The 23,782-nt window shown below is 42.0% G+C and overlaps 7 protein-coding genes across 11 annotated transcripts; 2 read left to right on the top strand and 5 right to left on the bottom strand.

Moving 5' to 3' along the window:
• Positions 1-86: 86 nt before the first annotated feature.
• On the top strand, positions 87-9,427 carry LOC124314473 (RWD domain-containing protein 1-like). The gene is made up of 4 exons (XM_046779684.1): positions 87-143; positions 8,519-8,648; positions 8,714-8,945; positions 9,015-9,427. The coding sequence occupies exons 2-4, from the start codon at positions 8,567-8,569 to the stop codon at positions 9,406-9,408; spliced, it is 708 nt and encodes a 235-aa protein (XP_046635640.1). The 5' UTR covers positions 87-143; positions 8,519-8,566; the 3' UTR covers positions 9,409-9,427.
• LOC124314412 lies at positions 214-3,904 on the top strand. Of its 2 annotated transcripts, XM_046779582.1 has the most exons (12): positions 214-451; positions 533-649; positions 717-1,292; positions 1,364-1,599; positions 1,675-1,871; positions 1,936-2,383; positions 2,446-2,563; positions 2,622-2,713; positions 2,780-2,900; positions 2,977-3,087; positions 3,147-3,377; positions 3,433-3,904. In XM_046779582.1, exons 1-12 carry the CDS (start codon positions 376-378, stop codon positions 3,807-3,809), a joined length of 2,700 nt encoding a protein of 899 aa, XP_046635538.1. In that variant the 5' UTR covers positions 214-375; the 3' UTR covers positions 3,810-3,904. The 2 variants fall into 2 exon arrangements, with proteins under 2 accessions (XP_046635538.1, XP_046635537.1); XM_046779581.1 differs by having other exon boundaries at positions 214-649.
• Positions 5,428-8,346, bottom strand: LOC124314550 (mucin-5AC-like). Its single transcript, XM_046779746.1, has 6 exons — positions 8,127-8,346; positions 7,923-8,055; positions 7,438-7,782; positions 5,881-7,367; positions 5,760-5,812; positions 5,428-5,681 (listed from the first exon to the last, which is right to left on the bottom strand). Exons 1-6 carry the CDS (start codon positions 8,283-8,285, stop codon positions 5,612-5,614), a joined length of 2,247 nt encoding a protein of 748 aa, XP_046635702.1. The 5' UTR covers positions 8,286-8,346; the 3' UTR covers positions 5,428-5,611.
• A 399-nt stretch (positions 9,428-9,826) lies between the features above and the next one.
• LOC124314476 (40S ribosomal protein S5) lies at positions 9,827-11,243 on the bottom strand. Its single transcript, XM_046779691.1, has 6 exons — positions 11,139-11,243; positions 10,790-10,928; positions 10,392-10,601; positions 10,202-10,330; positions 10,042-10,140; positions 9,827-9,983 (listed from the first exon to the last, which is right to left on the bottom strand). The coding sequence occupies exons 2-6, from the start codon at positions 10,919-10,921 to the stop codon at positions 9,915-9,917; spliced, it is 639 nt and encodes a 212-aa protein (XP_046635647.1). The 5' UTR covers positions 10,922-10,928; positions 11,139-11,243; the 3' UTR covers positions 9,827-9,914.
• A 510-nt stretch (positions 11,244-11,753) lies between these two features.
• LOC124314416 lies at positions 11,754-15,263 on the bottom strand. Its single transcript, XM_046779587.1, has 5 exons — positions 15,153-15,263; positions 14,844-14,945; positions 13,251-14,533; positions 12,448-13,187; positions 11,754-12,376 (listed from the first exon to the last, which is right to left on the bottom strand). Exons 2-5 carry the CDS (start codon positions 14,921-14,923, stop codon positions 11,969-11,971), a joined length of 2,511 nt encoding a protein of 836 aa, XP_046635543.1. The 5' UTR covers positions 14,924-14,945; positions 15,153-15,263; the 3' UTR covers positions 11,754-11,968.
• LOC124314402 (protein Aster-B-like) lies at positions 15,039-23,745 on the bottom strand. Of its 4 annotated transcripts, none has more exons than XM_046779538.1 (11): positions 23,208-23,745; positions 22,326-22,414; positions 21,508-22,244; positions 21,195-21,425; positions 20,893-21,069; positions 20,034-20,348; positions 17,260-17,653; positions 17,059-17,183; positions 16,795-16,987; positions 16,125-16,725; positions 15,039-16,047 (listed from the first exon to the last, which is right to left on the bottom strand). In XM_046779538.1, exons 1-11 carry the CDS (start codon positions 23,420-23,422, stop codon positions 15,741-15,743), a joined length of 3,384 nt encoding a protein of 1,127 aa, XP_046635494.1. In that variant the 5' UTR covers positions 23,423-23,745; the 3' UTR covers positions 15,039-15,740. The 4 variants fall into 4 exon arrangements, with proteins under 4 accessions (XP_046635494.1, XP_046635495.1, XP_046635498.1 ...); XM_046779539.1 differs by having other exon boundaries at positions 21,195-21,422; XM_046779542.1 differs by lacking the exon at positions 23,208-23,745 and adding an exon at positions 22,728-22,927.
• On the bottom strand, positions 18,107-19,444 carry LOC124314490. The gene is made up of 2 exons (XM_046779707.1): positions 18,430-19,444; positions 18,107-18,317 (listed from the first exon to the last, which is right to left on the bottom strand). The coding sequence occupies exons 1-2, from the start codon at positions 18,643-18,645 to the stop codon at positions 18,213-18,215; spliced, it is 321 nt and encodes a 106-aa protein (XP_046635663.1). The 5' UTR covers positions 18,646-19,444; the 3' UTR covers positions 18,107-18,212.
• Positions 23,746-23,782: the final 37 nt, after the last annotated feature.

The raw sequence follows: 23,782 nt of genomic DNA, 5'->3' as shown, positions 1-23,782 counted from the left end.
AACTCGATGACTTTTAACCCCGACATGACGATTTCGTAAAGAAGTTTTCTTTTTTTGGTGTCTCTTCAATATCTCATAGATGTCGATAGTTACTGGGCAAGCCGAATATTGGAAATGTGTCGTCTGCTCTCTCACATGTTGACATGTCAACGCGGGTTGCACTGAGCCAGCTCAGGCGCGGGTGAGCCCGTCGGCGGCACGGTGTTGAAGCGATCCAAGCGGCTGATGGCCGCAACTCGTCCTTAGCGTCAGACGACTGTTTTGAAAATAGCTCACCCCCGCCTGAGCTAGCCCACCTCTTCGTTTGAACTGTCAAACTTATAATTGTCACGTTTAATCTAATCTGCTGCTTCATTAATTAGGGTATTGTCCCAAATGATTCGTACGGGTCGTAAGTTTAAACCTCGGAATGAGGAGGAAATGCTACAGCAAATAGAGGAAAAAGCAGCTAGTAAGTTAAGAGAGGCCGAGCATCGAAATGCGTTAAAACGAGCCAAACGAATTGCCAAGTTAAACATGGGCCCTCTCCTAGGGGCTGCAAAGAAACCAAGTGAGAAGAAGGCCAAAATCCAGAAAAAGCAGCTGAAGCCACAAGACCAAAAAACTTCTCATCTAAAACACAAATCCAACGTAAACAGCAGCATACTTGGTTGGTTGCCAACAGTCTATTTAGATATTTAAATTATTTGTAATGAATGTATTCTTGTTTATTTCAGAAGTTCAAGAGGATCTACACGAAAAATTCCTGGAAGATATTGAACAAGCACCGGTGGAGCATTCAAGTGCTAGCATGAATATACAGCAACTACGAGAAAAACTGAAAGAAGAATTGATTGCTTCAGAATTGGAAGCAATGGCTGATCCTTCAATCTTATTAAAAAAGAAAGAAAAGAAGAAAAGGAAGTCAGAGGAGAAAGATCTTGATTTTTTGTGGACTGACAAAGAGGCCCTTGCCTTCAAAGTTTTTGAACTTCACCATGGCTGTAAGACATTCAGTTGTAAGAACTGTGGCAATGAGGGAAGTGAAATAGTGAATTGCATTGATTGCAATCAAGTATTTTGTGGAAAGTGTGATGAAGATATCCACTTGCAAAATCCATTTCATCATAGATCATTACATTCCAAAACACGGCCAGGGAAGCAATTGCTTCCTACTGAATTTCTTGATCATAAAGGACAAATTGTTGTTAAACGCGTTGTGCTCCCATTGTGTTCACCGAAATGCGACTACTGTGAAAAATTTATGTCACAAAATGGTACTATCGAGATGCATGCAGTCATCACACCAAAGGGTCGGTTTCGAGCATCTTCCGTTTTTTATTTGTTAAATAATTTCAAACAATATTATTTGTTTCTCTTATAGGGAGGTTCAATTTGCATAGGACTAGTTTCCATTGCGAAAGCTGTTCGATTAACCGCGAAGCAGAGTTGAGCGACTTTATTGTTTCAGGGTATTTCCCTGGTTCACCAATTTCCACTAAATATCTTTTTTCATTTGAGTTACTGCGTATGTGGCGCCATTTCAAATACTTAACGCCTGGAACATCTGAATTTAAGTTCCTGGAAATAATTTTAGCAATATCTGCCGATTTAGGAAGAGTAAGCATTGGCTTTATGTACTTAGCCTACTACTAAGATGTTTCTAATGTGTGTTCCTTTTTTATCTTTTTTTAGCGGGGAACGATAAACAAAAGACTGTTCAATAAAGCCAGTAAACTCTACGAATATTTCAGTCACCTGTTGGATGAGAATGTTAGAGGGAAAAGAAAAAGTATTTGCAGAGCTTGTACTGATAAATTTGGAATGCCCTGCCCGCTTGGTTTGCATTGTGACGGATGTCACAAATGCATTAGAAGATTCATGGAAAAAAAGTGAGTTGTTTTTACGAACTTCATTGGATAATAAAATTTAAAAATTATTCCGTTGTAATTTCAGGGAGAAAGGCAAAGCGTGGTTTGGAGATAAGCTCATAGTTTCTAACGAATATGCAACGAAAGTTAGGGATGAAATTAATCGTGTAAAACCTCCCGGAAAAAACACGATAAGTAGCAAATGTGGAAATTCTCAATTTCTTGCTGCCAGAGAAGTTTCTACCAAATACAGAAAATTGGAGGGGACAGGTATTGTGATGGCCGCTTGCGGTCACGATATTGTTCATGCTGCTGTTGAAATGCGAGAAGGGGAAACATTTCGTGACACTTTCACAGCACATATTAAATGCAGAGATTTGAATGCCCAGTTCATGGTTAACGACGTCGTTTGCCAATATTGGGATTTTGCGAAATCAATTGGATTACTTTTGCCGCAATATAAGTATCTGACTGAAAATATGAGGCCGTTTCTGTCACGTGTGCATGGTCAAGCACACGGGTGGTATTGTCAAGTAATAGAATTCAATGGAAACCCCATAATCTTCCTATTCATTCTTGTTATTTGATTTTGCAGGTTCTTAATTTTGGTCATTGGAAGGAAGGTGCTTGTATGTTGTTGGGTGAAGAGACAGAACGTGTATTTTCGATATTTGGTCCATACCAAAACTCTACTAAATATATGAGCGAAGGAAGTAATACTGCAAATTCTTATTTTTCACTTAACAATTTTATTAATTAAAATTCTGTTAGACTGGATCGACTTTTTCACGTGCGCAGGATTTTACATTAATGAACGAAAAGAGTGGAATATTCCGAGAATCATAACTATCAGGATGTTCAAGGTGTTTAGCGAAATTAATACAATAAAAATACATTTTTAAATTTAAATTTACCTTCGCATTATTCAGGCCGTCGCTGGACTTGAATTTTACACAGATCGTTTGAAATTTCTCTTAGATGCAAACCATTTGACAGAGGAGGATTTGCCATCCATCCAAGATGAACTGGTAGCAGAAGCTCTGGAATATAGTAATTACGTGATGCGATATATTTAAATAAGCAATTTCTTTATTAATCAATTCTATTAACTTAACTGATCAATCAGAGAGTCTATCTAAAGGGAAAGCTGGAACAGATATTTCCACATTACAAGATGAATTGGAATGGTTGCACTTTGAGTGGCTTAATGTGAAAGACAGAGTTTCTGCTGTAGCGGGTTCGTATCAAATTATTTTTATCATTGGAATAGTGTTATTATTTTCATTGTCTTAACAGAGGGCTGCAAATGGAGAACGAAATTGAGGAGGAAACAAGGGACCTTGTACGCTTCGGCTGAGAAAAAGATATCAGAAATGAACGAACTGATCAAAAAAACTGTTCGAAAGTCAGCTGCCGAATCTTGCAATCAGGAAAAGGACCAGGAAAAGTCTGTAGAGCAGACCATTTTTCTCGTAACTCTAAACCACTTTGAAGAGGGAATTTTCCCTTGGGAACCAGCTAACCGAAGTACTAATTTTGAAATAAATCAAATAAATTTTTATTTAAAAAAATTAAATAACAGGATCGTATAAAGAAAAATTTAAGTTGGTGGACAACTGGCACATGCGAAATAGAAACAAGGAGCAGATAGAACTGTCCTTTCGGGAAATGTCGCAGTTTATCAGCTCTGTTTGTTCAAGCATCAACTCATTGTCCGGAGAAATTAATCAACTGAAATCCCGTCTTACCAGTGATGAGATCGTTCGTGCTCACGTGGTTCTAAAAGCTCAAGAAATTCGACGACTACAAGACCTTCGCGAAGTAGCTTTAAGCTACGCCGCATTCTACAGGGAAGACGTCGTCACACAAGATGTTTTCAACTTTCTAGACGATGAAGAAGATGATGACGAAATGCAAAAAGACGGATGTGAAACAGAAGATGATGCGGAAGAAGGATAGAAGAAAATATCTTATTTTATTGCGCACTAATGTTCATCAACTTTTCTTGTGTTTGTGTTCATTCCTGTATTTCTCTTAATAAAAAGAGCTCATAAAAGAGACATGATTTGTTTTTTGAATCTTTCGTGTATTCTAAGATTACAGATTAGTAGATATAGCCGATAGAACATACATGGTATTAGGTATTACTTTCAGACGAGGTTTATTCAGAAACAACTCTTTGTTGATTACGACGGAATTTACGGAAACAGACCGCAAAAGTGTGGTCATAATAACGGTAGCACTTATGTAAACGGTAGTAGGCTACTTATGAAAACTATATTTGAAAAAAAAAACATGTGAATATCTTAAAACTGCAAACAATAAATTTTTACCAGAGACGCCGTGGTTATGTAAAACGATAGTCCGTATAACACCATTGACCGTTTCCAATAACGTATTTTTAGAGTTGAAAGGAATGAAAATAAATTACTGCAATCACCATGTCTATAACACAAGTTTTTCTGTGCTTGGACTAGCGATAAAGTGTCTTGTAAAATCGAAATTGAATTCATACAGTTTGGTCATGATTATCTTATCTTCCAGATACGAAGTTACGTGTCTCAGATAAACCGCACACAATTAAAGACTAGCTATAATATCACGGACTAAGCTGTAATAAACCAGAGCCTGGTGTGTAGAGCAACGACTTTGCCCTGTATACTCTAGAAAACTCTATATAGGGACACGGCCAATCTAGGACTGCAATGGAATATAAATTCAAACGTATTATTGAAAGTATCTCGTTCGTAACGTACAGCCGGGTACAGCCAACCATTATCGGCCATGATCTCAATCTTGAAGACACTTCAATTTCATGATTACAGTAAACAAAATATTTCCCGATATATTAAAATTGTCTGTATATTACAACTCTGCTCAAAACGGCCGAACTGGACGCGTTGTGCTGTGCTGCGGATTATGGATTTTGATCACATGGGCCGAAACTCGGGCGCTGGACTACTGCGACACCGGGACACGTCGTAGAAAATCAAGTGAGCGAATGAATATAACCAAACCGAGCCGGCGAGCCGAACCATCGAAAGTGGAAAAAACGTTTCATTTCATTAAGAAACGCATTATATTCAACGTACCGTGATCCGTGAACGTACGTTGGTCGCCAGCTGTGGTTGCCGGTCGACGAGGCTTCGCCGAAAAGGTTTCTTCCCAGAAGAACACGAAATAGGCTATTGCCCAGCATGGATGTTACATAATAGACACATATCGCGTTATGAGTTGCCGTGAGTTGCATAGTTGTTGTGTGTGTGTTCTATTTTCCTCATTGGCTATACAAAGTGTTACCGCTTCGATAAAGTTTTCGTTTAGTACCTATATAGATGCGGCTAGGTGCAATTAGTAAGCTACTGGAATATCAATTTGGCGAAGGTGTAATATGCCAGCAGCTTCTCTACACGGAAGATGATTAACAAATATGAACACGCGACAAGTTCAGTTTTCGATGTCTATTAGCGAGGGTCTGGCGCGCGTAACTAAAACCGTAAATTCCATAATTTTTTCCTTGTGCTATGTTTACAGACGTGCAGTATAGTATATCCACACGCAAAGATTTATTCCGAATTCTTTATTTTCTTAGGAAATTGAGAGAAGGAGTAGCCATAATACAATACTGTACAAACAGTCAAACACAATCATTACAATTATAAAACCAACGGGGATTTTTTTCTTTATTCCCATCGACATCTCTAAATTCTACGTATGGAAATTAATATAGAAAGTGAGCAAATGTTGGTGTCTTCTTGAGCCTACTTAATACAAACAGAGCAAAGATAGGGTTGGTCTTCAGTGTATTCACCCTTCTTTATTTTCACACATCTAAATAGGGGAAAAATAGAGAATTTGCTATTAAAATTAATGAACGTATAAATATTATTAAAAAATAAAAACTATAACCTAAAATGAAACCATCTATCGCAGATGTCGCACCCCACCAAGTCTTGATTGGGCTATTTTCAAAAAGGTTTAAGAAGTTACTTCATTTATAAAAAGTAAACCGCTTAATAAAAATTACTACCTTAGAACACAGTTGGAAATCGCATAAACCATTATTATATTCTTCTTCGGTTCTTGTCTTTATCGAGCGCTTACGCTTGGTCACGATAGGCTTCTTGGACAGCTCGGTATCTTTTTTTTCAGAGAAAGATGAGTGGGCCACACTCGCCACACTTTCAGCAACGGTGGTTGGAACAACCGGTAAAGTATTTTGTTTAGCAGCACCAGCCCCTTTTCCTGCAGCGGAATCACATGAAGCCAGGGAAATCTTCCTCCCAGCCGCTGGAAGGGGGGCACTTGCAGTTACAGAAACCTTTCCATTAGCAAAAGATGGATCCGCCAGGGAAGCCACGGACGCCGGAATCGTCTTCCTTCCGACCGCTGGATTTCGTGCAGTTATAGTCTTCTTTCGAATAGGGACAGTCGGAACTGTCAGGGGAGCCGAGACAGCTACGTTTTCATCCGAGGACGATGTGATATTCTTCCCTCCTACCGCTGGAACTGGGGCCGTTGCAGTTACAAAAACCTTTTCAATAGCGACAGACGGAGCTTCTAGGAAAACCGAGGACGCCGGAATCGTCTTGCCTCCGGCCGCTGGAACTGGGGCCGTTGCAGTTACAGAAACCTTTTCAATAGCGACAGACGGAGCTTCTAGGAAAACCGAGGACGCCGGAATCGTCTTCCTCCCAGCCGCTGGAAGGGGGGCACTTGCAGTTACAGAAACCTTTCCATTAGCAAAAGATGGATCCGCCAGGGAAGCCACGGACGCCGGAATCGTCTTCCTTCCGACCGCTGGATTTCGTGCAGTTATAGTCTTCTTTCGAATAGGGACAGTCGGAACTGTCAGGGGAGCCGAGACAGCTACGTTTTCATCCGAGGACGATGTGATAGTCTTCCCTCCGGCCGCTGAAACTGGGGCAGTTGCAGTAAGAGACACCTTTTCAATAGCGACAGACGGAGCTTCTAGGGAAACCGAGGACGCCGGAATCGTCTTGCCTCCGGCCGCTGGAACTGGGGCAGTTGCAGTAAGAGACACCTTTTCAATAGCTACAGATGGAGCTTCTAGGGAAACCGTGGACGCCAGAAACGTCTTCCTTCCGGCCGCTGGAACTCGGGCAATTGGAGTAACAGACACCTTTCTAATAGCGACAGATGGATCCGCCAGGGAAGCCGAGGATGCCGAAATCGTCTTCCTATTGGCCGCGAGAACTCGTGCAGTTATAGTCTTCTCTCGAATAGCGACATTCGGAGCTGTCAGGGTAGCACACGCAGCAACATTTTCATCCGAGGACGCCGAGAAAGTCTTCCTGCCAGTCGCTGGATCTGGGGCAGTTACAGTGCGCTTTCCAATAGCGACAGTCGGAGCTGCAAGTAGGAAAGATAATCTACTAGGTGGAGGAGTTGGCGGTAACTCATTTGAGACCTCAGAAAAAGCTTCGTCAAGGTCGGAGATTACTACCACATCCTGGATGTCAGATTCCGTTCGATCAAATATCTTCCGTTTAACACCTGTACAAATTTTTTTAAACATTTATTCGTCAGTAAACATCACTTTTCGTGTGTATTAACTAAATACTACCTTGTGTGTCTTCAATGTTGTTGCACAGGGAAACTTTAAAGGGAGAAGTGCTTGTCGCCACCAAGCTGCTGCCAGAAGAAATAGATTTCGAAGGTGAAGGGATTACGGCGAAAGATCCTGAACTTGAGTTTGTTGTCTTTTGACTTATTTTTTGGCGACCATAAGCATGGCCCATCCTTTTGATTCGGTTCTCCTCCTTTTTTTTCTTTAATGCTTCCAACTCTAGTTGCCTACTGGCACCACGCTGCTGAGCAACAATTATTGCTTCCTCTCCTACAGCGCTGATAAACGGTCCAGTAATGCAACTGGATGCAGTAACCGCTTCTTGCAAGTTTATCTTGTCATCTAAATTAAAATATTACATTACTGACATGTACATACTACACAATAAACCATTTAATGAATGGTGATAATGAAAACAGTATACTACATACCTACCAACCAACTGTTTGATAATAGTTGTAAGTCGGTCTTGATCTTCTTACCAATAGCAGTCTCATTAGCAAATTGCTTCATCCGCACACCATAGCCATCAAAATGCCAGCTTTTTCTAACGGCTGTAGGGGAATGAATTCCAAGCAGTATTTCTAGCTTGAACTTCTCGCATAACTTTTCAGCCTGTACAAACAAGAAATATCAAGACTAATTGATCAACACTTAGTATGCAATATAAAGAAATACGCAATTACCTCTTTTTTAAATGCTAATGTCCGACGTTTTCTTGCTGATTCACTCAATCCATCGCCAATCCCAAGAGGGCTTTTTTTTAAGTTACCAAAAACACTTTTCGTTTGTTTCACTTGAAGATAATCACCTTCATCACTTTTTTCACAGTCAGAGTTCTCCATCACAACCACACTTTAAAAAAGGTAAATAGAAAGCACTTGGTAAACGAATAATTAAAGCACCTGAGAGTTCAAACGAAGAGGTGGGCTAGCTCAGGCGGGGGTGAGCTATTTTCAAAACAGTCGTCTGACGCTAAGGACGAGTTGCGGCCGATGGCCGCTTGGATCGCTTCAACACCGTGCCGCCGACGGGCTCACCCGCGCCTGAGCTGGCTCAGTGCAACCCATGTTGTGACATGTGAGAATTTAACAGTACGTCATTAACTGTTTTCTCCTATTTAATAATGTCACAAAATTCACAATACAAAGAGGAACAATTGGGCGAGATATTCTCTCTCGAATCAATTTATCCCGATGAACTGGAAAGTAAGTACTGTAATTTAAATACAAGAAAGCATTGTGCCAACAAATTAATTTCTCTACTTTTTCAGTTCTGGAAGAGGAGCCATTCCATCAATTTAAACTGCAAGTGAAATCCGAAGGACACGATGAAGAAGAAGGGATCGGTTATGCATGTGACCTTAAATTTACCTACACACCAACTTACCCAGAAGAAATTCCAATGATTGAAATCATGGATGATGTAGGTTTGGATGATGAGCAGTTGGAAAGACTGAAAGACCGTCTTGAAAAAGAAGCTGAAGATAATCTAGGAATGGTGATGTAAGAATTTAACAGTAAAAGTTTTCCATCAAGTTATCACTTATTTTATTAATGATTTGTTCAATTTAGGATATTCTCTTTAGTCTCCACTGCCAATGAGTGGCTTAATAATGAATGGGATGCTGAGCTTAGGCGTCGGGATGACGAAGCAGAACGTAAAATACTTGAAGCTGAAGAAGCAGAGAATAAAAAATGTCATGGTACTGCTGTCACTGTGGAGAATTTTCTACGGTGGAAGGCTGAGTTTGATGCTGAGATTGCTGCACTGAAGAAACCAGAGAAGGAAGACAAGGATAAGAAGCTCTCTGGTAGAGAGTTGTTCATGGTTGACAAATCACTGATTGAATCTGATTTGAAATTCTTGGAAGAGGGTGGAGAAGTTGTCAATGTTGATGAATCCTTGTTCCAGGACTTGGAAGATTTAGGTTTAGATGATGAACTTGTGTCAGATGGAAGTGATTAAAATAAAATACTGGTTATTATTCAACTTTATTTGTCTGTTTTCTGTTCTACATTTTTAAACCAAATTTCAACCTAGACAACATAAGGTCAAAGACAAAGCGAGTATTTACTTGAGAGCGTAAATACGTTTGGATCGAATTTTTACGACCCTGAAGTTTCACCTAGACAGTCATTTTGCGAAAGTAGACCAACATAGAACTCACATAAGACTTCACCTTAACCAATCTTCACGGTGATATTCGAATCATGAAAAAAATGACTTACTACGTAATTAAATCAAGCTGATCGATTTAACAAAAGGCAATGTCAGTCCTTCACAATAAGACTACGAACAAAGCATTATAATAGCATGCTTGATTCATTTAATTAACATTCAATAAATAACAAGCAATGTAATTTCGAAGAAAAACGCAACAAAATTTTAATTGGGCAATTCTGTGTATTGTACTGATCGACACAAAACCACCTCTGGAGGGTCGATGGTACTGACCGTACCAGAATCTGTTGTTAACGGTTAGATTTGGCAACTCGCTCCAACTCGTCCTTTTTCTTGATAGCGTAGGAATTGCTTGATCCCTATAGTTGGATAATACGTTAAACAATGCAAGAAATACGGCATATTTCTGTAACTGACCTTGGCCGCGTTGATAAGCTCATCAGCGAGACACTCGGCGATCGTCTTGATGTTTCTGAAAGCGGCCTCTCGGGCACCAGTGCACAACAACCAGATGGCCTGCATGAAAATAAATATCAATTATTCTATTAGCCCTTACGTAAACAAATTAATGGTATACCTGATTGACGCGGCGAAGAGGTGAAACGTCGACGGCCTGACGGCGAACAGTACCAGCTCTACCAATACGGGTGGAATCTTCACGAGGTCCAGAGTTAATAATGGCATTCACAAGTACTTGCAGCGGGTTCTAAATGGTTTCAAAATTGGTTAGTCTTGTCAAAATTTAAACAGGTGTGCTTGTCACATACTTCACTAGTCAACAGATGGATGATTTCGAAAGAATGCTTGAGGATTCGAACAGCCATCAACTTCTTGCCGTTGTTACGTCCGTGCATCATCAATGAGTTAGTAACTCGCTCAACGATGGGGCACTGGGCCTTGCGAAATCGCTTAGCAGCGTACCGTCCTGCGCTGTGAGGCAGGAATTTAGCATACTTCTCCTTAACAGCCAAATAGTCCTACAATGAGAAGTTAAATTTTAATTATGTTTGACACAAATTTAAACATGAAGATAGCAATGAAAATCATGATCAAATAAATTTATATCAGTTTAATGTAGCAGGAGTGACTCGTCTGTTTGAAGTAGAGCCTCAAACAGGGATAATATCCCGCAACAGAATAGGTTTACAAGAGAAACACAACCAACCTGAAGACTCATGTCAGAGATCTGGACATCATCACAAGACCAACGACCAAACAGTTTAATTTCTGGGAGTTCAGCCATGGGTGGAGGGGCAGCCACCACAACAGCCTGTTCTTCATGTCCATCATCAGCCATGGTGTTTCTGAAAATTAGAAGAGAGCACGTTCAGCAATATTGACAGCACGCCGTGTGAAACCGGCTGTATGTTACTCTTAATGCTACAACGAATCTACTCATTCAATCGACATTCAAGGAAAACGGACTAACAATTAATTACAATTGGAAAAGGTAATGAATAATATTAACTGTAAGAAATGTAAAACTGAAAAGGAGTAGCTAAATAATCACCCACCACGTTAGTCCGGTGTGCACACAGACGAGAAAATGGCTGAAAAGACAAATCGGATATCGCGACTGTAGGCAAGTTGGAGCTGTTCGTACCGAAACCTGAACATCCCTAAACACTGTTTTTGGGACACACACCAAAGTCAAACACTGTTCACAACTTTGCACATCATTTAATATAATTTACTCTAGTTATTTCTTTTAACATAAATTATAGGATTATATGCATTTTATTGTTTTATTTGATATTATTAATTCAATCACAATTGATTTTTTTTTCATTCCAGTCTTTTCTTTCTCATTGCTTCTCTATTTAAGCCATCTACTGGACAAATGTCTAAACTTTTTAAATTTCCCAGTGAAAGTCATCACAAAATAACCATAACCATAAACTCCGATGCCCCGATTAAAGGTTTACAAATTGAAAGAAAGCGGGGATAAGATTCTGACATTTATTACTTTACAATCCAACCGTTTTGTATTTATTTGCAACATTGTGCAACCACAGGTTATTTCAGGGGTTTTTTTTTGCTAAGTTCAACTCTTTTTGATAATAATGTGAATTGCCCACCCAATGTCATAGGGCTCATAGCTATTTTCCAAATAGATAAGCGAATTGGAATACGTGTTTTACATAGATTTATCCAGTTATAACCAATAACTATTTGACAAGACTTTGATGCAGGCGTATTGATACACACAGATAATTTTATCAATCATGGCAACTTGACAAGATAGAAAATACTAAATGCCCAAATGAATCTCAAAACCAACAAAGGACCGAAAAAATATATCACCCTTTTATATAATGCGCATTCGATTACAACATGAAAACAGTTAAAGTAAAGTACAATCATGGAATAAAAAAGAAGAACAACAAGTTCTATCCAAAATTGATAAAAGTTCTTTCTTGAAAGTAACGACAGGCGAGGGCATCAAGACATCAGCTACAAAATCATCAATTCTGAAACGCCAGTCCGTGTCCTGCAATTTGCGGCAGATTCCTGCCACATATCGGGCCACGTCTTGATGTTGGACTGGGGGACCTTTTTCGTCGATGTATTTGAGTAGAGCCACTTTCAGAAAATGCGAATTGGGTGTAGGTTCGTCCTGGATGATGCATTCACTCTGGACAATCAGTTTCAAAAGTTTTAGACAATATTGAAACAGCCAGTGAGATGAATGACTCAGACAGCGGGCCTCCATCGTCGCAGCGCACGGAGGTATTGTCAGGCAATTATGAAGCTGAATTTTAAAAATATTTTATCAATGCTATGAGAATACTTTTTGCGATAATATTTTGTATTATAATTTACCGGTCGAAAATGTTCAACAGTTTGATCGCGTTGAAACCATAGGGGCAGCGACTCTAGCGGGCGAAGTGGTCGAAATCCACTTTGATTTTCCCATCCGATGAAGTGGAAAACTGGCGTCAAATCGACGCTAATGGCTAAACCGCGAAAAACACTGTTTTTTGACAATTGTTTACCCCGCCAAGTCAATCGAATGTTGAGACAGACCCGTCGCATTTCGGAATCGACAAACTGAAATCCAAGTTCCTCTCCGGCCAACTGTTGGTCCATTTCTTGCATGCATTGAATCAAATAGAGCCGAAATTTTTCAACTTGATCCACGTAATCCTCTCCGATAGACACCAACTTGTTTTGGGTCTCGAAACGGCGGAATACAACAAGGAAATCATATTCATCCGGCAGGAGAATTTTACTGCCATCGACGGAGCTTCCCACGGGCAAAACGTCCAATTTCCAACCGAAATTGGTATTTTGAGCATCTTTAATCCGAATTTGTTCCATCAATTTCAGGACTATCTGATGAACAGATCTAGCAATTTGGGTAGATTCTTCTACTTCAATAGACATATTTTGACTTTGGGAAGCGTCGTCCTGAATAACGACCGAGTACTGATCGATTATATCCAGTAAAATTTGCGAAGATCCGTTCCACTTGGAAATGTGGGTCAAGAAATCTTTTGCTCTTTGTATAATCGCTGCGCTGTGGCTGATATGGTGGAAAAAGTCAGTAAATAACGACCGACCTGTAAATTTTTGCGTAAGTTGAATCAATGTCATTAATTTCAAATAACACGTGATATTATTACCTCCTCGATACCGGATAAAGGTGTCCACAATGTAAAGCGACAGGAGACCCCTAAATCGATCCATTTGATGGACGTAATTCCAAACTGTGTACGGCTCGACATATTCCCGCTTGGCTCTGAATTCACTTTTGCTTTCCAGTAAGGCCAGTTCATTCTGCAGTTCGGGAGTCATAGCCGAAGGATCGCAGTACTGTTCCAGACAAGTGCGAACCGTTTCGCCGTTGATGGTACGCACGTTCCTTTTCAGGTAAGGCAAGAACAAGGCGACGTAATCCAATTTTCCCAGGATAGCTGCAATATGAACGACGGTGAAACCGTCGGCGTCGACGATGTTAACATCAGCATTAAATCGCTGGATGAGCGATTCCGCCAGTTGGCGCATGTCGGGCTTGTGAACGAGAAAAAATAATGGGGTACGAAGTCGTTTGTTTCGATGATTGACGTCTGCGCCAATGTCAACAAGTCGCTTGATAAGTCGCAGCGTGTCGTCCAGTTTGTCAGACTGGGCGCGAAGAACGGCGTAGTGAATCAAGGAATGGCCCATGTAATCCGCCTCGGTAAAGTCCATTCGCCCGCGGAAAATGGAGACTGGAATGCGTCGGACAGGCGGAAGGTGAGGATTTCGTAAAATCCATATGAGAGGCGTCCGTTGGAAGGTATCCGAGATGTCAGCCCTGGCTGGAGTGTTCAACAGCAAGTACCTGATAGCCCAGGGAGATTCGTGAACCAAATGAAGTGGAGTGATTCCCTCAAAATCGATAGTAACATCTGCTCCGGACTCGACTAAAAGTTTCAACAGGCAGATGTACATTTGGCGCCCGCGACGGTTGCGTTTGACGTGAGATCCGCAGACGTAGTGCAAGACGGTCCATCCGTCGGGATCTGTGACGTTGACTTGACATCCGACCCGCTGGATCAACAACTGGAAGACGGCTAACAATTTGCGTACGGTGACGTAGATATTGGACGCCACTTCGTGCAGGAGACACAAACCGGATTCGTCCCGCAATTCGTTGGCGTCGATCCATCGTTTTCTTGTCGCTTGGTTCTCCAACAACAAACTCCATTCGAGCACATCCAAATGAATACTTTTAGCAGCAGTCCAAACAATGTCGATTCTTTCCTTGTCGTCCAGATGCCGAGTCCATCGTCTGGCCGCCTCTTCTGGATTCCGGCGCAGCAGTTGCCTGAACTCCAGGTACCAGAGAGGCGGCCTCAATGGATGGTCGTCACTCGCGTCGGCCATGCGTGGAACGAATGTCTCGGCCTCACTTGGCTCAACTGTAAAGTAACAATAAAAATATTATCAAAGTCTAACCGGACTCTAATCTTCGGCTTTCCAAACTGATTACAAAAGCTCTGAAGGTTCGCAGTGGACGTGACGACTCTTGACCGAAATGTAAACAATCATTTCGACCATTAATCTATCAAGCGACGATACTTGACGTTCAAATTTTTTTTTTACCATATCCTGTTTATCATTAACCTTTTTCAATCATTGGGTAAGTTTTTGTATCTGATTTCTATCGACAGATCATTTCTTAATTTAGAAAAATGCATCATCTCGTTGGTTAAGAAACGGTTTCGACCTACGTGGGATTCGATTGCAACGCCTTCTGCTGTGGACTGCTATTTTTCAAGTCGTCATTCGAAATGACGTTCATTGTTATCATAGGATAAACCAACGTCGACTACCTGAAAAGATAAAAAATGCATTCTCAGCTTAAGATAATAAGCTGATGGCGGCAGTATTTGTTAAAAACATTGAGATTTGAAAACACTTGAAAATGTGGGAAATTCCATTTCCTATTAGATATTATTTTCGATGATAGACGAAACAATCAAATTACATGACAAGAAATAATAGTATAACACACACAATCATCAGGACTTTTTTTTTACCTTCTTCATCATCTTGACTGGGTGAATTCACTTTCTTCTCGGCTCTTCCTATACACAATTATTTATATGTATGAAACACAAGTGGGCTAAGTATCTATAAACAACAAAGGGTGCCTTCAATCTAATTAAAGATAACCGAGGTTTGTTTTTATACGTTGCCGCCAAATAAGATGATATGACAAATAACAAGACTTTTTCCTTCTCTTCACAAATGGGAGGAGTGTTCGGGGGAAGAAGGGGTTTATCGCAGTTAACAATACCACATCTTATCTCTTTTTTTGGAATAGTTTTAAACATGGGGGGTTGGGCAGCTACGCCGTGGGCCACACACACATTTCCTTATTTTTGTTTCTTTTTCACCTAATTTTTGAATATAATATATATTTTTTGTAATCTTTTTAAGAATAATTATAATAAGAATGAAAACTTAACAGGGGGGATCCTGCCCGTTTTTTTTTGTTTGTTTGTGTGTGTGTGCACGTGTGTGAATTGTGTGTGTGTGTATGTAAGAGGAAACTTTTAAAAGGTGGTCACAAATGGAATAGGATTTTTAAAGTGATGATTGAATAATTGTTTTTTTTCCTAGGGTTAACTGGGCGGATCGGTAGGGTCGTCGCCGTCAGTCGCAGGAGTCGATCGAGGTGGATGGTATTTAACGGGAGGAACGGGCGAAGGAGAAGAGGAGGCAGGTGGTTGGATTTTCTCTAAAATGGCGCGGATCAAATCGGAATCGGGTTCCATTTCTCTTTCAAGGTTCGCCAGCGATTCTTGAGTTTGCTTCAAGTAACCGCTCATGGCCGACAGAGTCGACCGCCATTTGGACTCGGTCGATCGATAAAGCGTCTCTTGTTGCCGCAATATCCGCATCCATTCTTCCGGTGATTTCGGCTGGGCTCTAGAAGAAGAAAAGAAAAATGAAAATTTATTTCTTTCAATTTTGGTTGCCAAAGTGACAGAAATGGTTACACTCACGTTAATACACGAAGGTCGGCCATGTTGGCGGCCGAAAGGCAAGATGGCGGATGACGGGCAAGTTCCTCGGCCAATTGTTCCAATGCCCAAATCTTGGAGAAGAGGAACCCGTTGGTGCAGAGCAAAAGAACCAGCGAAACTAAAACGACATAGAAAACAGCGCTGCAACCACCAGGTGGCGTCGATCCTGATGAAGATGGAGTCGGTGAGGAAGAAGAAGAGGAGGCCGCCATTTTACTGTGGCGTACAACCCCTAGACTGCCAGATCCGCCACCAGCGCCAGTTCCCGATTGTTTGACGCTTCTGGACGACCGAGGTGACTCCTTCGATCGTTTCTCCATCAATCCATTGTCAATCATTCCCTCCTTGCGCCTCCTGTTGGCTCTTGAGTGGTGTCTCTTCTTTAACGGACCACCGCTACTCATTGGCCCACCGACGCCCATGGCTCCGCCGGATCCTGTGCCCGACGACGAGGGCAACTCGGCGCGTCTTTCGATCCTGACATCTTCGGCGTCTCTCGATGATTGCATTGACAATAAGCTCCGTTTCATTTGGTCGAAATTCTCCTCAAGAGCAGCCCAAGCATTTTTCTCGATAAAAGCTGAAAATTATTATTAAACATTCGCGTTAAGTCGGTGAATTCAGATAATTTTTTATTTTAAAATTTTACTTTTGACGATTCCCCATACGGACTTCTTGTATTTTATTTGCGAGTAAATGACGAGGCGCGACTTTCTGTAACCCGATCGCATCAGACACCAATGGCAGCAGACGGCAAACGTTTCGGCGTACGGAATTCCACTGTTTGAGGCTTCCACATCGATCGCGTAAAAATCGCCCGGTCGGCTTACATCCAATAATGTCTAAAATGGCAAAGTCGCAAACGTCATTAACGTCAAATCTGAATTCCTCGTAAATTTGATTTGTAATTTACCTGACTCTCAACCGCCCGTGTACTTTTGACTCCAATGTTGTTACTCAGCGGAATAGTAAAGGCAACCTTGCGGAATTTCTCCGCTGGATTCGTCTCGCCTTCCTGCCATGGGCTCACATCTAAATCTGTTTGGCCCAAATTCGTTAGTTTTCACATTTCGAAATAACATATGTCTTGTATTGCTTGATTGAATTTATGTACCTGTGCACTTGCGAGTTGTGGTGATGAAATCAATGTAAAACGTGGAATTGGTGAAGAGAAGAGTAAAGAGCTCGTCGACGCTCATGGGCATGACCATGTTAACCATTTCGCGGCCTTCGTGCAAGACGGGACACTGGACGGCCTCGTCATTCATGTAACGCTCATCTTCCGACTCGGTCGTTTCGCTGTAAGGCGGGGGAACATCGGCATCGCCCGTTCCACCACCTCCGCCAGCTGACGGCATGTTGTCCTTCAAGATGATTCCAGTCGATCCTCCTCCTCTTTCCGTCACTGCCACTAATCCGCCCACTCCGGCGACGCTGTTACCACCACTGGCACCGCTGCTGATACCGAGCGACTCTCTCCAATCGGATCCCGTTCCGTCACCCGGCAGCTAATAAAATTCAGACGAAATACAAAAAGGAAACAATGGAAAACTTGTCTTCAGAAAGAAAAAAGTGGCAAGCTGTTATTTTTACAAACATTCCCAATTAAGAGGGCGAAAATTCGAGCACTGAATTTTCAGAGAAAAACTTGGTCAACTTCCAAAGGAAACCAAAAAAAAAGAAAAAAAGAATTCAAACTTTTGGTGGCGAAACTGGCGACTCAAAAGGAAAAATAAAAAAGGCAAGGCCGAGAGAGGCTGACGTCATTGCACCGCCGTTCTATTCTAATCTCGACTCTCTTGAAAAACTTTTACTTCTTCTTTTTCTGTGTGTGTGTCCGTTTGGCAAGGACTCATGTACCTGGATTCTTTTTATAAATACTGGCTCTCTGGACGGTGGAAGTGTTGACCCGATCTGAAATCATTGCGATAGGCAGAAACTACAGAAATAAGTCGAGGAGAAAAGAAGAACAACCGGGGCGTGTAATAAATAGAAGCGACCAAAACGAACAAAAAGAAACAATAGCCGTCAGAAGACGGTCTAATAGAATTTTTGAAATTGTGCCGTTCAATTGGAAGAAGAAGAAGAAGAATGGACAGAGTCGTAGAAGAGTGCTTCGCCATCCATGGACAAGAGATAAAACAATTCGTCCAAAAGGGTCGCCGCCTTCGTCTAATTCACACCAAACACCACACATCAAACGAATCAATAAACCAATCAACCAAAAAGCCAAAAACATTAAAAATTTCCCCACTGAACAGAAAGTGTCTGAGTGACGGGATACCTGAATGAGAGGTGGTGGTTCGACTGTCGTCACATGGGAAACGGGATCGTCAACTACAATGACCACGGCGGCCGTACACAAATGATCGTCTTCCGCCATACTTTCGCTGGTTGTACTCTGATTATCCACGTGCTCTTCCGGTTCTTCAGTGTACTCGACGGATATAGGCAACAAGATCTGATGCCGAGACGCTACGTTCACCTCGTCACCCGTCATCTTTCTCTGAGACTCTCCTCCACGGCACTGGACCCGAAACTCAACGTGTCTCGCTACTATATACTACGCATCGTGAGTGCCAGTGAAATAAAAAAAAAAAAAAAGAAACTGGGGGGAAAAGAAAAAAAGAAGGATGTGGCTTACTCACTCCAGTCCACCCGTCCTTGAGCAATCCGATTCTTCTTCTTCGGCCTTTTTTTTTAATTCTCATCCCACTGTGTAGACTATTTTCTGTTAAAGTTTCCTTATGTTACCGACATCACCTTTTCCATTATCCGTTTGCATAATTGAGCGACGGCCGTGAGTCACGACACCCAAGGACAATTCCACTATACACCCGGTAGTTGAGTAGGTGGACCATCAGCAATTCCAATATGATCGACCGATTACAGACGTTTTTTTCCATTAATTTTGTAACAACAACAACTCGTAACACGCGTACGACAGTGGTTTGAATGTCAAATTTTCGTTAGTTAGTGTGCCCTCTGCCTGCCTGCCTGCCTGCCTGTCTACCCACCCACAACAAGGGTCACGCAGCGCAGTAGTATTTTATTCATTCGGTGCACGCGCACTTAAACAGCTGATCGAATCACGAATCGCTCCAGGAAGCGAAATGACGTCATTATCGGCTTGTTTCCTTTTAAAAAACAAATAAACTGTTCCTCAAAAACGACGAATAAAAAAAAGAGTGATTTAAAAGATGATTGGCAACCAATTGAGTGATAAACAAATTTCATGCTCATCTAAAGAAATAAAAAAAACTGTCTGACACTTTTCCCTATCGCAAGGAAAAAGGAAACGGACGACATTTTTCAAAGATAAGATCGAGGTCGACGGTCGATAACTGGTTTGAAATGGATAACCTTTGATTTCATTAAGAAGAAAGCAGTTTCCAATTAGAACCCACATCTTTCAATTGATGAAGAGGACCCTCCTTGTCCTTGGTTGATCGTTTTTGTAGGTTTCAACATTCCATAAGTTATTTTTTCCTTTTAATTCTTTATCTTTACTGCGTCGCAAAGGGACCAAAAGAGCAGTCCACGCATGCCCTTCCGGCATAACAACAACAACCACCCTCCAACTTCACGTTCAAATGACTCCCAATGAGTCTATGTTGTGTCAATTGCGTTTTTTGTTTTTTTTTTTTTTTTTTTCCCGTGCATGCTGTCTCTCGAGTCTTTTTTTGACCGTTTTTTTTAGGTACTTGGTTGACTGCCATCTAGCGGTAAGAATGGTGAAAGTTGTTGCGAACGCCATCTGTTGCAGAGATTATAATCGGATAGACATAGAAGACGATGAAGTGGAAAGAGACGAGAGAAACGGCAGATGGATGCAACGGACGAGACGGACAGACATGCAGAATGAAGTGAGTGAGAATCAGGACCCACCTGAAGGCGTCGACTGTAATGATGGTGCCGATTTCGGATGGCGTTGTGGCTGATGGGCTGGTGGAGGACGTTGCCACTGTCGTCGTCGTTGGACGTCTGGGCTGAATGAAGCGATGGACTGGGCGAGCTGAGCTGCTGCAAAGAAATAGACGGCTGGACTTGGTTGACTTCCGATAGAGGAGAGGCCTCGCCGGCGGAAGCGCTGACTCCGCAGACGATGGACGAAGAAGTTCCGGCCTCGTCGTTGCTGCTGAACCCCAACTCAGTGCCGTAGACAGAATGGACGAACTTCCACAATTCCTGATTGCCTAACGGCTGCAAACGAGTGCGTGCGTATGTGCGTGAGTGATTTCCGTTGGGTTTTCGTATGAGGTGAAAAAAAGAGACACCGACGACGGCCACCGCAAACGAACGAGTGTGAAAAAACCCAAAGAACCGAGACGGAAGCGTCGGAACCAATCAGGGAAAAAATGAAAGAGAGACAGAGAGAATCATCAACAATTGGATAGAAAAAGAAGGAAGTAAAAAAAGAACAGATACTCTCGACTATAACCCCCTACGCTAAAGTTTGGTGTGTCTTCTTATCTTATCCCTTCTTCATTTTCACATAGTCATTGGCTTTAGTTTTTTTGTTTCAGTTTTTTTTTCAACTAGACAATTTTTATCTCGGCTCCCATTTCCCTTCCTGCCTGTAGAACTGTCCAGTAGATGGTACTGTTTCTCGATCGGTCGTCAACCCCCCATTCTTTCTTTCTTTATCTTATACGCTGCTCACGCAGGATGCATCAAAGAATCTTGTCGTCAGGGCTGCCGCCTGCCTCCATGTATAATAGAAAAGTTAAAGGAAATCAATACAAACCTGATCGAGAAGAGCCTGCTGCCAAGTTCTGAAGAGGACAACGTAGGTTTTGTCACGCGCCCCAAAAGAACAGAAAAAATGCTTATCCGCCTCGGTGCAGATCTGGATTGCATTGGGGATCACCAGGGCAGTCTTTTCTTTTGTCAGTGAAGACACTTCTTTCCATCGGAGTTGCACCTTTGTGTACAAAAAAAAAATGGAATAGTAAAGATCCGACGCCACAGAATTTGATAAAATCGATAAACAGCAAATTGATTTTTTTTTTCTTTTCTTTTTTACTTAAAAAGAATTTTTTTTCATACCAGCGTCTCCCAGCGGAAAATGTTCGCGTAGAAGCAGAGGTAATTCTGCGTCACATAAATGCGACCCTGCAGTAAAATGTCGCGTTGCAGGGCGCATGAATAATCGACAATCAATCGCTCGTCGACCGGCAAATCTTTGAAAATCCTTTTGAAATCCTCGCAACGTGAGCGGTACGTCGGATTCAACATTTGGTACCAGGCAGACTTTTTCCTTCCGCCACTACGACCCTGCTGGCGAATTAATAAGCAAAAATCAATTGTAATTCAATCAAGGTTATTAAAAAAAAAAAGTAAAATTTAAAATGTGAAATACCTTGCTACCGTTAATACTTTCCGGACCACTGGGCGTATTTCTCGGCAAATGTTCAAAGGATCGCATCGATCCAGCGCTTCCAGATTCACCCCCTTCGACGGAAATCTGATCCAGCGAAACATCACCTCCACTACTAATACCAACTCCTATTACGCCAGCAGCAGCGGCAATGGCCGCACTACTGGAAGCTTTCTCAAGACTAGCTTCTCTACTAGAAGATTCATCGTTCCGTCGGGTAGGCGACGGGCTGGATGGACTACGGGACCTGGACGGTCTCTGATGACCGCCGGGGATCGGCGACGGGGAAGAAACTAAAGGATTCATTTCATGGTCCGCCACGGAGCCATTGCAACAGCCGGTGCTGTTGCTGCTGTTCAGGGGGGACGAGGATGAAAAAGCCGGGGCCAATGGTGATGGTCCAATCGCTTCCGTCGTCTCCGATGACGAGGAATTGTTGTTGGATGACGACGACGATGATAATGAAGACGGTGTTGTTGCTGTTCCTTCCACTGTCGCACCGGCCAAGTTTGGTGAAGAGGAGAGCAAAGAGTTGGAGAGGCCGGACGTGGCCGTTGTGGTCGTCGATAAATTTCCCGACGTCGACGTCGTGGCCGTAAACAGACAAGGGTAGGAAAGTGCGGGAGCCAATCGTTCCGGCGATGTGAGATGAGAAGATCCTCCACCATGGTCCAATCCGGTTGTCGCCATGTTTCCATTCGGAATTTCAGCCGAATCCCCTTTAATTTATAAGAAAAAAAAAACAACAACTTAATTTGAATTCTTTCATAAACAGAATGAATGAATATTAAATAACAAACCTTCGGATCTGCAGATGATTGGGGGCAGAGTTTCGCTCCGACGGATACGATTCCGTATTGGCGACGTTTGTTCTTCGCTGCTTTCTAGACTGCCATCAACGAACGGATAAAAATAATTGCCAATGATAAAAAACAATGTTAAAGATGTTCCATCTGAAGACGGAACAACGTCGACAACAACATCATTTGTCAAGGCCACAACTTGTCCTGCTCGTTTCTGTCATACTTCCTACACTTTTTCTTTGGTCGTTTCCTGGTTTCAAATCGATAAGGACGCCCTACACAGACAGGCACGCGCAAATCTGTCGATACTTATAACTCCTAAGACTTCTTCAGCTCTTTTGAAAAAGTCCAAGGTACAACACACCAACGTGAATTGTTGCCATATCAGTCCTTCCTTACCTTGGAATAAAAAAACGATGAAATTATTTGATCACACGTTGCTCACACATAATATCCGCTCCTGATTTCATTGGCTACTGCGCAAAAGTTCCGCAATCAATCGAATGACTGCGGCTTTCTGACGACTTTTTTCTTCCGTTGCAGCAGCAACTGAAGAACACCGGACCAGCTTAACTGACACGTAGCAATCAATGCGGATGAGCTGAGCAGAGGAAAAAGAGCTAAGGCTACATGGGGACGCACAGATCAATAAACAGTCGTGAGCAGCATTTCCACCGATTGGCAAACGTGTATAATATAACGGCCCAAAAGGCGCACGCGCCGTAGTTAAGTTTGTATATCCTCATCTGTTTACCAGCAGATGGCAGTGACTAGTGATGCAAAACAATGTGTTTCTTTTCTTTTATTATCCTGTGTGTGTTTACCCATTGTCATTAACATTGTAATGTTTGACGATTAAGTAAATGTTTTGCAATTTACCTAAGAGGTTCGGGGGAGATGCTGTCAAAGCTGGAATCTGCTGTTGAAGAATGTCCCAGAGACTTACTGGAGCTCTGCCGAGAAATCACCACACCAGACTGAACATTATTGATGCTGCTATTGAAATCACTAGGCTCAGACATCTGTTTTAAGAGTCTGACCACTCCAACGGGAGACTCTTCATTGTCCAGGTTGAGACTCTTTTCAAGAGACATGTTTTTTTTTTGTTTTTATTTATCACAAAAGGGGATAGATGAAAACCGCGCGATTAATACTGAAGCGTGACTGTTCAGCAAGGTATTGAGACTTAGTAATACAGCTGAGATTGTGCAAGGTTAAGTGGAAAATCCCTTATTTCACGTCACTCAATTAGAACGGAGAAATCACAATAACAATAAGAATTACATAGAGATGAGATTCATGGCGATGATGAGTTTAGGGAAGGGGACAACAAAATCACAGTTGAGAACGACTGAACGACACGTCAAAAACCGTAAACCGGCCATATTCCTTTCTTCCTTCTGCTGGAAAAAAGGGGGAAGGGGGAAAAAAGTAAAAACATTCAGGTAATCGAT

Source organism: Daphnia pulicaria, chromosome 10 (assembly GCF_021234035.1).
Source record: "Daphnia pulicaria isolate SC F1-1A chromosome 10, SC_F0-13Bv2, whole genome shotgun sequence".
Classification (NCBI taxonomy): domain Eukaryota; kingdom Metazoa; phylum Arthropoda; class Branchiopoda; order Diplostraca; family Daphniidae; genus Daphnia; species Daphnia pulicaria.
This window is presented reverse-complemented; position numbering and strand designations above follow the sequence as displayed.

Coding starts and splice junctions, on each gene's coding strand:
- LOC124314412 (XM_046779581.1), top strand. CDS start 376: ATGATTCGTACGGGTCGTAAGTTTAAACCTCGGAATGAGGAGGAAATG. Junction 1,600..1,674: donor TATCTGCCGATTTAGGAAGA/GTAAGCATTGGC, acceptor ATCTTTTTTTAG/CGGGGAACGATAAACAAAAG. Junction 2,714..2,779: donor TAACTATCAGGATGTTCAAG/GTGTTTAGCGAA, acceptor CGCATTATTCAG/GCCGTCGCTGGACTTGAATT.
- LOC124314550 (XM_046779746.1), bottom strand. CDS start 8,285: ATGGAGAACTCTGACTGTGAAAAAAGTGATGAAGGTGATTATCTTCAA. Junction 7,368..7,437: donor CAACATTGAAGACACACAAG/GTAGTATTTAGT, acceptor AAATTTGTACAG/GTGTTAAACGGAAGATATTT. Junction 5,813..5,880: donor ATTTCCAACTGTGTTCTAAG/GTAGTAATTTTT, acceptor TTTTGAAAATAG/CCCAATCAAGACTTGGTGGG.
- LOC124314473 (XM_046779684.1), top strand. CDS start 8,567: ATGTCACAAAATTCACAATACAAAGAGGAACAATTGGGCGAGATATTC. Junction 8,649..8,713: donor TTATCCCGATGAACTGGAAA/GTAAGTACTGTA, acceptor CTACTTTTTCAG/TTCTGGAAGAGGAGCCATTC. Junction 8,946..9,014: donor GATAATCTAGGAATGGTGAT/GTAAGAATTTAA, acceptor TGTTCAATTTAG/GATATTCTCTTTAGTCTCCA.
- LOC124314476 (XM_046779691.1), bottom strand. CDS start 10,921: ATGGCTGATGATGGACATGAAGAACAGGCTGTTGTGGTGGCTGCCCCT. Junction 10,602..10,789: donor TCTCTGACATGAGTCTTCAG/GTTGGTTGTGTT, acceptor TTCTCATTGTAG/GACTATTTGGCTGTTAAGGA. Junction 10,331..10,391: donor TCCATCTGTTGACTAGTGAA/GTATGTGACAAG, acceptor GAAACCATTTAG/AACCCGCTGCAAGTACTTGT.
- LOC124314416 (XM_046779587.1), bottom strand. CDS start 14,923: ATGATAACAATGAACGTCATTTCGAATGACGACTTGAAAAATAGCAGT. Junction 13,188..13,250: donor CTTTATCCGGTATCGAGGAG/GTAATAATATCA, acceptor AAAAATTTACAG/GTCGGTCGTTATTTACTGAC. Junction 12,377..12,447: donor CTGTTGAACATTTTCGACCG/GTAAATTATAAT, acceptor TTTAAAATTCAG/CTTCATAATTGCCTGACAAT.
- LOC124314490 (XM_046779707.1), bottom strand. CDS start 18,645: ATGACGGGTGACGAGGTGAACGTAGCGTCTCGGCATCAGATCTTGTTG. Junction 18,318..18,429: donor AACCACCACCTCTCATTCAG/GTATCCCGTCAC, acceptor GGTGTGAATTAG/ACGAAGGCGGCGACCCTTTT.
- LOC124314402 (XM_046779538.1), bottom strand. CDS start 23,422: ATGTCTCTTGAAAAGAGTCTCAACCTGGACAATGAAGAGTCTCCCGTT. Junction 22,415..23,207: donor ATCTCCCCCGAACCTCTTAG/GTAAATTGCAAA, acceptor CGTTGATGGCAG/TCTAGAAAGCAGCGAAGAAC. Junction 17,654..20,033: donor ATTACAGTCGACGCCTTCAG/GTGGGTCCTGAT, acceptor GAATTTTATTAG/CTGCCGGGTGACGGAACGGG.